General features: G+C 27.1%; 2 protein-coding genes across 4 annotated transcripts in view; one reads left to right on the top strand and one right to left on the bottom strand.

The window, feature by feature from the left end:
• LOC114126352 (pyrokinin-1 receptor-like) overlaps positions 1 to 7,417 on the top strand; it is a 46,013-nt gene extending 38,596 nt beyond the window's left edge. Inside the window, exons 6-8 of one of the 2 annotated variants that reach the window (XM_027990282.2) lie at positions 2,964 to 3,190; positions 4,794 to 4,919; positions 5,803 to 7,417. In XM_027990282.2, coding sequence (XP_027846083.1) covers positions 2,964 to 3,190; positions 4,794 to 4,919; positions 5,803 to 6,051 — 602 coding nt within the window. In that variant the 3' untranslated portion in view covers positions 6,052 to 7,417. Of the gene's footprint in view, positions 1 to 2,963; positions 3,201 to 4,793; positions 4,920 to 5,802 lie in introns of both variants that reach the window. The other variant, XM_027990283.2, reaches the window with a different exon arrangement.
• LOC114126354 (2-iminobutanoate/2-iminopropanoate deaminase) lies at positions 6,603 to 13,839 on the bottom strand. 2 transcript variants are annotated; one of them, XM_027990285.2, is made up of 6 exons: positions 13,640 to 13,839; positions 12,570 to 12,825; positions 10,140 to 10,297; positions 7,114 to 7,182; positions 6,967 to 7,022; positions 6,603 to 6,767 (listed from the first exon to the last, which is right to left on the bottom strand). In XM_027990285.2, the coding sequence occupies exons 2-6, from the start codon at positions 12,719 to 12,721 to the stop codon at positions 6,723 to 6,725; spliced, it is 480 nt and encodes a 159-aa protein (XP_027846086.1). In that variant the 5' UTR covers positions 12,722 to 12,825; positions 13,640 to 13,839; the 3' UTR covers positions 6,603 to 6,722. The 2 variants fall into 2 exon arrangements, with proteins under 2 accessions (XP_027846086.1, XP_050060311.1); XM_050204354.1 differs by lacking the exon at positions 13,640 to 13,839 and having other exon boundaries at positions 12,570 to 12,875.
• Between the last annotated feature and the right edge of the window lie 641 nt (positions 13,840 to 14,480).

Raw genomic sequence — 14,480 nt, 5'->3', positions numbered from 1 at the left:
TGCCGCCCTTAATATTATTCACGCCGTTTTTTTTATTAAAATTAAATGCAAAAATTATTATAACATGAATAATATTGAATAATCAATATTTTTTTTTATTTTAAATAAATATATTTTTTTTTAATTCAAACGCTATGAAGTAATAAAAATTAACAATAAGAAGACCTAATTTAGTAAATAAATACCTATACAATTATATAAATATCATTGTATAGTATTGATCAAATTGAAATAAATTATATATGTAACATAAAAATGAATATTTACTAGACATAGTACTTTATTAAGGTACATAATACTTACATATGTTCCGATATGCACCGTGTTAAAATTGTTAGAGTACTGAGTAGGTGCCTATCTATTTATGCCATTATCAAAGTTCTGTTTGGAAATTTTTTTTATAGATATAATATTATAAAACTACGTAGGTAATCATAGTTTAGGGAAATACTGTTAGTATAAATTAAGCGCACGGGGAAAAGATGAATATCGCTGTATCAAATTTTAATCTTGGAATTAAGACAAATACATTTTTGCAAAATAATACCGGTCAAGTACTTGGGTACCTATAAAATCTATAAGATAATCATAAGTAGGAACATAACAATGTCTCGTAATATTTTATGAACTGCGATAAAAAAAAATTCACTCGTTAATAAAATTAGAATGGTCTCCAGTCTCCAAACCGCATACATCTAAACTAGCATTAAGTCTAAACACTCTAAACGCTATTTGGCTAACTTAGACTGTAACAAGAAAAATACACGCCGATCGCTGTATTAAGTAGGTACAAAACTAAAATAAATTTTACATTTTAATGATCATTATTATATTAAAACAAATAAATAAATAGCAATACAAATATTACAATTGTGAAGGGGAATCGTACTTCAAATCTGACCCTCTTCTTCATCAAACGACTGATTGATGCACGAACTGGACCAAATTTCTGTGATGGTGTTACACAGTGCTTATTATTACAAACAATGTTTGCTCGCGGAATGATGTTTAATACATTATAGTACACCCCGAATCGTGGTTAATGAATAAAACATATTATTGTCAACATGGCTGTTTGAAGCTTTCCACGTTGGATTATCGTATAAACACGAGAAAATAGAGCCATTTATAGCAGCTACCTAGCACACCCGAACGTGTTAAGCATCCTAACCCACAGTGCAACAAAATTTTTCGAGTTTATTTTTCGTCCATTGCACTACGTCATTCGAAATATTTCTATTTTCCGTGCAATTTCACCTAAGAAGTATTTCTTCGAATAGATTTATATTGTTGAAAAATCGCGCAGTGTTGAAAATACATTTGCATAAAATACGTGCACATAATGTAAGCATAAGTTAAATATACTATATACCAATATTATAGATATTTTATTATTACAATATTTTGTAATAACTCGATAAGCTACTAAAAATGCTTTTTATATTCATTGAATAATTCTGTGCAAGTGTGCAACAGTGTTGAAAATATTGTAAATTAAAAACGAGTTAACGGTAACGTAAGATTTTGAAAACAAGCTTTAACGATATAAGCATAGTTAGCTCTCAAAGTTTTTTTGGTGAAGGTTATAGCCTTATAGGTCACACTAAACTTAAGAAACAATCAATCTAAATCGAAAATCCACTGTTCCGTGTTCTGAATCCATAATTATACCGAACAACTTACAATAATATTATTAACTTTTAGAGTTTTACGGAATTTTCACGATAATTCTTTTTTTTTCATAACTTAACTCTATGTTACACAATATTCTTAGTAATTTTACTGAATTCAAATATTTTTAATACTTTGTAGTCATGTAGACATGGGAGAAAAGTATTTCTTATAAGTAGTTCTTATCATTATTTCTCGGTATAATTAGTTAATTATTCTATATTTCTATACATCTAAACGTCCTAACCCAACGATAAATATCTTCTGAAGTGAATGTAGATCGAAGTAAAAATAACGGAAGAATACAAATAATAAATTTGGTTTTGAAACTTTTAAAGTATATTATAAAGAATACATCCTTGTGCATTAAGATACACTAGGCGAATAACGTATACAAATGTGTGAACTTGGTTAATATTTTATAATATATTGAGTTATTTAATTATTTTCATAGAATTTATATGGTAACTGTATTTATTATTATTATTATATTATTGATATTATTTATAAGTTTCGATACTAAATATATAAAAATCATTATCCAGCGTTTTTAGGAATAGTAATTTTTTATTTAATATTAAATTATTTAAGCATAGGTACTCTCATCAATACCTACATATCAAATCATAAGACGTAATGAAATTATATTTGTAATTATAGTTAACCATGAATATTTATTATAATAGTATACTCCCATATTATATGGGTGATGTTGTAATAGACTGCGATGATTTCGGTCGTTACCCGATCAAAATTGGTGGTTTTTTAAAGTTAAATTCTACAAATCTAGAATTTAAACTGTGAGAGGTGAAGTATGGGAGGTACCAAATGCAAAATTGAATAAACAATGAATATTTTACTTTATATTTACTTTTCATAAGCAATAATAATCTTTAAAAACCGTTAGACTAAAAATTACATTATCTATAACCTGCACTTTCCATTCATAACATGTTTATGATACGAGACATCGTCAAACCTCTGTGTGAACCACCTGATACCGATTATGTTAGTATAGAATAAACTATATTTTCAACACATTTACAAATTTCAATGTGAAAATCAGATTAATTTTAACGTCATAATCCCGTTACCGAATTGATATTTTTTTTGTTCTGTAAAAAATCACGTTTATCTTAATTTTGAAAATTTTTAGTCAACCTAAACTTGAAATGAAAACCCTTATGTGGTTTTTGATATTAACTGATATCACTGAGTTACAAGATGTACAACTCAGTTATGGTTTGGAATAATGATTATAAACGAAAATTAATTTTAATTGTACTTTACAGTGGTCGTGGTAGTAGCTTTTTTCGTCTGCTGGGCGCCGTTTCAAGCGCAAAGACTGGTTGCCATCTACGGATACGCGACTCACGAGGATCACTCCAGCACTTCGATAATCGATGCAAACGTCTATCAGGTGCTGAACTACGTATCGGGAATCTTATACTACTTGTCGGCTACCATAAACCCACTTCTGTATAATCTCATGTCCTACAAATTCCGGACCGCGTTCAAAGTGAGTAGAGGTAAACTGTCGGTAACCTAACATAATAGGTATAGTACCTATAATATTTTACACAAAACAATTTTTACTCAAACAATATGCATCTAAACGATATTATAATAACACGTAACGATAGACATTTCGAGTACTAAATATTTTATTAATATTTTAAACATTTTATTTTTATTTCGTCAAACGCGACAGAAATTAATAAATCAAACTTTTACTAAAAAAAAAAATGTTATATTAAAAATACCTCTAGATTAATAAATTAATCTTAAAGTTATTTACAATAGAAAACTGCCCCAAGTTGGGCCGTTTGACGGTATAATATTTAAATGACATATTATTGTGTGCAATCCCTACAGTCTGGCATATAGCAAGTATAAGTAAAGATAGGTAGGATGTTATCAAAAAGCGGTCGCTGACAAGCCCTTCAGACATTTAAAGAGTAGATTATAGTTACCTAAGTTAGTTGACGACTCGTCTGGTCGCGATGGTATAATTATAATCATGTACATATGTGCATAATTGAGTAACAGCGATAATATTTATTTATAAAGTTCATTTCAACAGCTCGCTAAATAAATATAAAATTATTAAATCATAATAATAATACAATATTACAGTAGTTCAACATTATTCAACTATAATTAAACACTAGATGTAGGTATCGTTTCCGGGATATTATTAGTTCACTACCTACGCCATTCATTGGAAACCTTTAAAGGAAAACGAATCGAAATTAAATATCTACTATACGATAAAATAATAAAGGTACCTATATAATATAATATATATATATATTATATTGTTCATTATTCGAACAACGATTTACACTATAATATTACGTTTTGATTTTGAAACATTTATTTTCTAAAAATGGTAAAGGAAAAATAACCGTTGGCATCTATATCGAGTTAAAATTGTAAACAATTAATTACCAAGCATTATAATTCATTATACCAGTGTCAAGTTTAAACAATTTTACAGGCGTACTTTGATCGCAATAATTTTAATAAAAAACCTTGACAGATGAAACGCAATTTATGAGTAGAAATATAAAAGTGGAACATAAATTATTAAACTTAAGTCAATTATTTGAAATATTTTATTGAAAGTACCTAGGTAGGTACTTACGTTTCATGATCCATCAGCAGGCATAAATTGTCACTTTTAGATAATTACATATAGGTTTAAGGTTAACTATTAAGTTGTGATTTAAATTAAAATACATAGGCACATGGGAACTAAATATTATTAATATAAAAAACTTGCAGTAAAAATTTTTATAAATTTATTGTAATATTGAGCGTAAAGGAGTTAAATTGATTCTTTATTAGAATGTACAATTTGCTGATATATATTTTTTAAGGCGGAGACTACGGATGCGGGTAAAGCGTACTCTTAATATACAATTACTTATGATAAAAATGTAATAAAAATATATTACATAGACTGTAGAGCATTATGTTTATAATATATTTTGAACCATAATAATAGTTTATAAGTTATAACATACCTATAATTCAAATATTTATTTTAAAGTGATATACAAATACTTTTCAATCGAAATTTTTTTTAATGTACATTTCTGAATTATTTATGTTTTCAGGAAACTTGGAGATCTTGCAAAGGAGCCAGTGGTATAAGTCCCGATCACAGTATGCCCAACCTAGATTACAAATGGCAGAGACATCACAGCCATAGCAGAAGTTTCAGCAGTAGTCATTTTGACGAGGTATAAAGAGCTATTAATAAATAATTGTTGTCGTTGAGAATTAAAACTATAACGCTATAAGTAAAAACTCTGATCAGTTAGTTATTGAAAAAAAAATACCTAATTGTAGTCATATTGTTTGAAGAAATGTTAGTATTTATTTTTTTAATAATTATACTACTTTTCTTATACTAAGAAAATTCTAATTTCCATTCTAATTGTTAATATTTATAGTTCATATTTTAGAATTGCTTCTTTCAAACTTAGTGAACGCACGCTATATTATCAATTATAAATCTTTATTTTAAAGTCTCGTAATATTAATAATTTTTTTATAATAAGCCTAAGCACGCCCCACTATAATTAACTTACCTTTATTTTTGTTGTAATCATCATTTCGATTTTTATTGTAATATTAATTTAACACATGATTCAGATTGTTTACATTAGACATTTATTACTCTTTTTCTAACTATCACTAAATACTTTTATTAGGTAATATAAATTTAATTAGCTTTTTAGGATAAATCACAATTTTAATTATCCATCATAATTATAATATATAGATGAACTACAAACAAATAGCCTACTTTGCGACACTCAATTAACATATTATTAACCTATAGGCATTAACGTGTGTAATATTATAGACAGTATTATATACGTAGGTATTTTTAATTTTTTAATTTAATATTTCAAAATCGAAAATTTTACGCTATTTTTAACGTACAATAAATATTAAAAAAAATGTTTAGTATTTAGGTAGAATCTATTAAAAAAAAATTACATGAACGGGATTATGGTCAGCATATTTCGTATGGTACACAATATCTTTTCTGGAGATTTTTATTGTTCTACTACCCATATGATTTTTATAATTTGTTTTTTTATTTTAATTATTTAGGTTAATTCATCGATGAAACGACTGATGGTGGCTAACAAATCCTGGCAACCTACGATCGTAGCGATCAACGAGACCAGTGACACAGGCACGTCGTCGGCCGCGGAGAAGACGTTACGGTTTCCACATAAAATGATCTTTAGCAAACAAGACGCTATCAAAGATAACGGCACTGTGATGGAAAACGGAATAACCGTTGGTGTGTTGACCAACAATAACAGGACAACCACGATGCTGATGACGCCGAATTAAATTTAGTGTTCCTATTTAGCGTTACCTGACCAAGATAATGTCATAACCAGAAATGCTCATGAAAGATATTAAAACCAGAGATTGGTATATGATTATTAGTGGAGACCATAGTAAAGCACATTTCCATATACGATTGCGTCTCCACACTTTAATTTATTTCCTTTATTCGATTATTCTACGTTAAGGAAATTTTCATTTTACCGCCGGTTCGATAATGTGTATCAACACGCTTGGAATTCTTCCACGTGGAAGACGACTAGAAAATACGATTAGAAAAAAATGTATTGTAAAAAAAATTAAAAATTATTAAAAAATTAGAAACACGATTATAGCACTCGTGTAGTTTCTCTAATCGAGTTTATAAAATTTCTAAATAAGGAATATTTCAAATTAAATAATTCGATTATTACATATTATTCTACATGCATGTTTTTTTTTTTATAGTCCTATGAAGGTATTTAAAGTAAATAAAATAAAACTATGAATTTGTCACATTTCCAATTGTGCTGAGACATATACTTCTATCCCTTGAATACGCATTAAATCCTTGCTTTTATATGTATACAGCACGTTTTATATTGTAAATAACATATTTATATTATTTCCGTTGCTCGAAGCAAGTTCATAAAACCTTTTAACAAACAAAATTAAAATAAATCTTCTTATTGCGGTTACTTGTTAACCGCGGCAATCACTTCTATTTCGACTTTGGCGTCCTATAAAAATAAAAATACAAAAATATTAATCATCAAATAATTTAACAGCCCAAGTGACACGAATATAATTTGGTGATTTTATTGACCTCCGACAAAAAAGAAGCCACAAGTGTTCTCATATAATGTAATGGCAAAAAAAACATGAAGTATAATTTATCACATCTATGGTGTCTTAAAGTCAGTTTTGTTTAATACTTACCAAAGGCAATTTGGCTACTTGAAACATTGCTCTAGCCGGATATGGCGGCACAAAAACTGTTAAAGAGAAAATAAAGAGACAAATTATTGTTTTTAATCAGTACTTAGTGCTATCTATTTTGAAATTCAAATGAGTCCGCATAATTACATTGCTTGTAAATCTCGTTCACCGTTGGGCCGTCTTTTATGTCAGCTAACAGAACCGTGGTCTTAACGACTGGAAATAATAAAAATATATACACTTATAAGAATTATCAAACATGTTACCGCCAAAATAAATGGGTCTCTTTTCGTTTTTTTACGTAATCACAAGGATGACTGTATTCAAGATAAATAAATTCACCCTTTATATTTAAACAAAATAGTTTTGTTTCAAAATGTGACTATTATTTTTGTGTTATTGTCTACCTAAGTATATTGAATAATTTATAAATAAAACAAATTTTATTTGATTCTGTTTTTTTTTTTTTTTTTACTGTTTAATTTTTAAATCATAAATATAATATGAGACGACGTCATTTATCATAAGTATTGTCATACTTATCTTTTGAATTTTCATTACACATACAAAATAAAATAAAAATTAGTTATCCTACGTATTATTTGTATATAGTTTGTACAAACATTCGAACAAATAATAAAAATTCGTTCAAAAATGGTAAAAATAAAAATGTTATATTTAAATGTATTTATATAAGCTTTTCAGATATTTTGTATTGTGAATGAAGACATCAACAGATAATTACTCCCTAATGGATAAGTATAATTGGCCAAGTAGCTAGTCAAAAATACCATACAAGTGGTGGACATTTGCCAAAAGCCAGAAAACACATTTACACAACAAAATATATATCACAAGAACTATGTGATATGTATTTATATATATACATGTATATAATTCGCAGGTATTGGCAAGTCATACCTGCAGGTATTTTATTAGACAATAATTAGGAAAATAATCCAAAATTGAAGATTTAATTTTTAATACAAATTAATAGGTTTTTACATTACATAATTAAATGTATGTATTTATAAGTTAATAATCGAGTTACTACTTCAATCATTATATAATCCCTGTTTGATTATAATAAAAAAAAAAAAATAAAAATAATATTTGGAGTAGAATATAGAACAAATAGTTATTTATTATTACAAGTTCACACAAATTAATTATAACTTTAGTAGATCCTTGATTATAATGTATATTTTATTAATACCATGGTTTGAATACATGCCAACGATATATTATATTATGTATTATGTGTTGCAACCTATAGGTGATATTTTACTTGTTAAAAATACGTTTTGTTCGCCTAATATTAAAATAAATAAATAAGAACAAAAATAATTAATTATAACGCTGCGTACAACGATAGCGATCGAAACATTTTAAAAAACAGAGCCCAATATATAACAATTTTATATATATATACATTCTGTATACGGGTAAACTCATAACCTCTAGACTCTAGAGTCTAGACAGTATATAGGTACTAATAAAGTACTTATTGATTATTCGCTCACGGATCAAATATCAAAGAATATTGCAATAAGAATGAATATATATGAAAATTAGATACATGGTATATGATTTTGACTACTACATTTTTGTATTTTTTCAAATCGTAACGTTTGATTAAATGTTTTAGGTCGATGTTTTTAGCTTGTTCAAACATTTCTATTATGGAAATTCGTACGTCCAAGTTAACAAAAATGGAGAAAACTTTACGTTTAATATTTCACTATACAAGACTATACTATTAACCAGAACGAAGAGTATAATAATATATTATGACACATACGTTTCATATAGACTAAATTATTTATACAGATTCACATTTTTAATATATTATAACGTACCTACCTTTTATACCTAGTCTTTATTAAGGTTTACTACTATTTAGCAAACCGTGAACAAATATAGTTATACAATATACAAATGTTTAAAAAGCACAAATAACTTTGTATGTAGTTTTAAAGTTAATCAGAAACGATAAATATTTTTATCACTTCATTATAAATACAAAATTATGTGTTGTCATGTATAGTTATCGTTTTATAAATATTATAATAATATATTGCGATAACTACAGTTTTTTTACATTGTTAAGGAAGTCGAGCGTAAAAGAGGTAAATTTATTTAATATTTTGTTTGATTAATATCAACAAATTCAGTGATTATAGTATTAAACATGATACCCACCGCAGATACCGCATACCTAATACCTATAGGTATTAAACATAAATCATGATTAAATTTGAATATTTTTAAAAACAATACCATGTTAAATAATATAGCTATACACTAAAGGTATAAAAAAAAAAACGCTACTAGATTTTTAATTACATTACTTATTGTATTACGACGATAGCTGAAATTTGAGAATAAAATATATCGAGTCGCAAAATATTAACTATATAGGTATGATAAATTATAAATTTGAAAATCTCCTATACTGAAAAATGACGCTAAACTTTATTATGGTAAGAAATAAAAAGCATAAAGTAACTAAATATTGGTCTACAGATCCTTTACTTCAATCACCCCTTTTTTAGAAAAGTTATAGGTAGACATCGATTTCAACTACTTAACGTAACGTAAATTGATTTTTGTAATGGTGAAAATTAAGTTTTAAATAACTATATATTATTTAAAATGTATATTATGGTATTAAAAATTAATGAAAAATTTGACAATTGTTATAGTTTCATTTAAAAGTCTTGTACTAGTTGAACGATTAGTGTTCTATACAAAAAAAGAGGTATTCAGGTATATTATATTATTTTATATTATTATATTGATATTTTATGTGCGATATAAAAGAAACATAATAATATTTTAATTTCATAATATTTACAAAAAAAAAAACTACACGCATATTTTTCCATTTGATACTGATTTGTATTAATCTCAAATGCTGATGTGAAAACACCAGAGTAAAATAAATTTGAAAAAAGGAACATACACAGAATATACATACCAGTAGGTATATCACATTTATACAACCTACATATTTACTAAGATTAAAAAAAAAAACATACATGTGGAATTGTAATATGCAATTGCCGTTGAATGATAGTTTAAAATTAAATCACACTGCCTAGTCAAATATAATGTTAAATACGATTGATAAGTTTCTATAGACTTGTTGAATATTATTTTTATGTACTTACTTGAACTGAAAGAAGATTGAGACGCTTCCAAAACATGCTTAATATTTTCCAATGCTTTTTTTATTTCGGGTCCGGCACCACCTTCAACCAGCTTACCGGTAGAATCCAAGCCCAAGGTACCTGACAAGTAAACTGTATCGCCGTACTTAACTGCTTGGCTACAAATAAAATTAAAACCGTTTTTAACTGAAAACGAACTGTGTTTTCTTGTATAGATTAGTATAACATAGACATGTGCATTTTAAGCTATATTTAAAAATAATTTCATAATAACCATTTACCTATATTAACTTTATAATAGTTGTAAACAAGATAAGTGTAATCCGAAAAAAAATTGGATAGGTACGTCCTTATAAAATAATTTATAATATTAAATGTCTCATGTTTTTATACTACTATTTAAAATAATTACATTAACCTAAACTAATTAAAACGATAAGATTAGAACAAAATTATGTTTTTAATTCTTCACGAATAAAGATAATATACATATTCAAGAACACGTAACATCGTTCACAGTTCACAGTTATAACGTAAAAAACAAACAATTGAAAATGAGTTAAAAAGTTTGTATAAAAAATTTTCTCGTATAAGACAAAATATTTCATTAGAATAACAATTACTTGTCAATCTTATATTTTTATTTTTATTTTAAAATATATATTACTTTAGTTTGAATCAGCGGTTCTCAAACTTTTTTTTTACGCACCACAAATAACTAAAAATATAAATGTAAAAGTATGTTTTTTTGGTTTAAAGTATTCTAAGTATTTCTAATTAAAGGTCTAAATAAGTATCTAATTTTAACACAAAAACAAATAGGTTAAATATTATAACTAAAGAATGTTCTATTTAAATTACTCGTATATGTATACCATACATTGTCACTAAGTACATAATAAATGAAATATAAGGGATTATAAAATTAGTATAATTATTAGTATTATCTTTTTAAATACACATCATATTAAATTTGTTCTTACCGAAACATTAAATTAACTATTCGATGTTATTTGACTGATAAGTACAAGAAATATAATATGGTTAGGTATACTGTTGACAGTTTGACCTAATGTTAAAAATAATAAGTTCTTTGATAAAAATAAAATGCTTATTCATAGATACATATAATTTCCATATCTAATTTATTTAGAATATCATTAATGATAAAATATCATTTTTATGTCGACGAGTTAATAGCACATTAATTATAATAATTTGTTACGTTCTAAACAATACTAATCTATAACATATAAGACTTAAATAAAAAATTTAATAAATTAGGTATGATTATTGAAGATTGATACATTAATCAATTTATTTAAGCTCAGCAAACTTCAAGATTTATAAATTTTATTTTAATAAATGCATACTTATTTAAAAGTCCATATGTAGATACTTTTACATTCACAAAACCCAGAGTGGATTTTATGAAAATGTGTAAGCAAATAATATCTATTTAATGCAAGTAAGAATATTATAAAATAACCCCTCCGATTAAAACAAAAAAAAAAATCGAAAAAAATTATTCTTTTAAACAAAAATATATATTTTACAATATTTACATAGTTTATTCGTGTTTACTATTATGTAATTATTACAATCAAAGATATATTTCAGATCTAACATAATTTTTTTTTTATGAGATCAGAATCAGAATCAGAATTACATTTCACTTCAAACAGAATTGATTTCCTATGTTCAAGTTTGTTTGATTTGTGATTTCTATTTCAAACTGACAGAACCACAGCAATAACTTTTAGTGACCGTTCCAGGTAGAATAACTACTATATTTGAACTCGAATAATGTAATGTGTTCCGAGGATTATGTACGTATCCAACAAATGGAGCCAACAACTTACAACAAAATCTTGTGTAATCTATTCAGAAAATGCATTTCATAAAATGAACTTTACAATAATATATTCGACTTGATGTCTCACAGTACACTACATATAAGCCACGAGTGCATCACCAACACAAGCTGTATGACAACGATATTTATTGCGGGCGGTCTCGTTTTGCAAAGTTGACGTAAAATTTAACCACTCTATAAAATATTAGCACCGTGAAAATGACACGTAAATTTTAAACGGATTCTCTCGGAGTGAATGAAGTCGAAAACTTTGACCGTCATAAACAATTCGAAAGAGAGTAAAAGACTCGGTATTTGTACGTTTGGATTGTTAACATATTAATTAAACTCGTCATAAAATAGTGGCGACGTCAATAGCTGTTTTATAAAGCGACATTGCTTCACATAAAAGTTAGAACAGGTGCCTTCAGACTTGTTTATAATTTACGAATAATTTATGTTCTTTTATGAATTTTGGATTGGCAGGGCCGTAGAGGTCAGCACATTGAAACCATATAATATAATATAATATGCATATACATATACATGAATTACTTTTAAATTAATATAATCACCTGTAGACGCCGACCGCCGGACCAGCCAAATTCGTAGACACGTGCGATAATTGGCTCATAGCTGCGAAAACTTCAAAACGTTTCTTGAGAACCGTCAACAGCGACGGAGTACAGATGACCGGTGTGCGAACTGTTAGTCTACTAATGAACATAATATCGTTTATAATGAATTGAGTGGTGGTAGCGTTAACTATCAATTATTATCGGACTCCTTCGACGATAAGTTCTCCACAGTCTACAATTACTCATGTAAATACTGTAAATCATAAAACAAAAAACTGATAATAATACTATATTATAATTTATAATCGACCACTGTTTTCGTCGATCTCGTACAACGTGGCTGCGACAATCGGAAAGATCATTGGGATCATCAGATCGCGTTCCGCCCAACCGATAACACGTTTCGACATTGTACATTAATTTTGTACTACGCCAGTTCCAATGTAAATTGTGTGTATGTGTGTGTAACCGTAGTTCCTATGGCCGCGACCGATAGTGCTAATAATAATGGTTCACATTTCAATGCGCCGAGGTCAAATGTCAAGAAACATTTTCATTAATGTATATTCGAAACGTCCGCAAAGGATTTAAAAATTCCGGTACCTATACAAACAGCTGTTGATTATTCGCGCCGTATACACTAATATCATATTATACAAAGTGTAAAAAAAAAAAATGGCATAAGTATAGATACTATTTTTAAGTTATAGTATTATGAACGATGTTAATTTAATATGGAGTCCGTAACTGGTGCATTACACATTGATTTTAAATCGCTTAGGAATGTTGTAGGTCCCCTGAACAGTATATAATATTTAATGTTATTATAATAAATACGTTTACTCATATTCTACATAATAGATGGACATTAAACGAAGAATAGTAATAGAATTTTTTTTTTTTTTTTTGAACTTTTAACTCAACGTGTTATAAAAACATGTCAAAACTACAGAAGCAGTAACAGATTAATAAAATAATTATAATATTATACACGTATATATCGAATCATCGATACATATATTTATATATATATATATATATATATTATAATGTGGCAAATGACATACGTATCGATGGATGTACTTGTGCAAGCCAACTGTTATAATTAGTAAGCAAGTATTTATGAAACAGATGTTAACAAATTTTTAATAAATAAATAATTGTATTATTCGCCTAATTAATATTTGTTGATATCACGACTTAAAAATACAACTACAGTAAAATTATTTAACACTCGCACGATACAATCACATGATAGACTAATGTAAACAATACTGTAATATTAGATACCTAGGTACTAGTTAATGTAATAGCTGTGCATAATTCATTCCGTAGATATACTCAGTGTTCTAATAAAGTGGGAGAATTAGTTTACTCAGTGTGTATAATCAATTGAGATTTCCGGTTAATTTTAAACGATCCATCGTACTATTACATATATTTAGAAGTTCCAATGATAATGTCACGTAAATTTCGTATACAGAGCACAGACACAATATACCCGTAAGCAAAAAATATAATTGGGTCCCTCCCAAGGTTAGGTCTCACAGTGGCCTCCAACGCCATCAGATCCAAAATTTAATAAATGTAAAATTAATAGATAATTAAGTGTAAAATTAAAAAAATAAAGAGTGGTCAAGTGAGTCACGCTCTGCTATATAGTTGTGACTAACGATTTTCGATTTTTTTTTTTTTTAACTACAATAAGAAAAACTCATAACTAACCTTGTACTAAATTTTCAAGTTCTTTTCGACACTCACAATTTAATAATCGAAACTTTAAAAAAAATTCTCAGAAAAATTGAAAATTTAACTGTATATATAGATAACTTTAATACAAACATTAGGCGAAATTTTCAAGTATACAAAGCGATTAGTTTTTTAAGTTACAACCATATAAAAAAAACG

Source organism: Aphis gossypii, chromosome 3, assembly GCF_020184175.1.
Source record: "Aphis gossypii isolate Hap1 chromosome 3, ASM2018417v2, whole genome shotgun sequence".
Lineage (NCBI taxonomy): Eukaryota > Metazoa > Arthropoda > Insecta > Hemiptera > Aphididae > Aphis > Aphis gossypii.
Note: the sequence above shows the minus strand (reverse complement) of the source record. Positions and strands in the feature narration are given on the sequence as shown.

Excerpts from the sequence above, each read along its gene's own strand:
- LOC114126354 (XM_027990285.2), bottom strand. The coding sequence starts at position 12,721 with ATGTTCATTAGTAGACTAACAGTTCGCACACCGGTCATCTGTACTCCG. Across the intron at positions 10,298-12,569 it reads CCGGCGGTCGGCGTCTACAG|CCAAGCAGTTAAGTACGGCG; the intron begins GTGATTATATTA and ends TTTTATTTGTAG. Across the intron at positions 7,183-10,139 it reads TCAATCTTCTTTCAGTTCAA|TCGTTAAGACCACGGTTCTG; the intron begins GTAAGTACATAA and ends TATTATTTCCAG.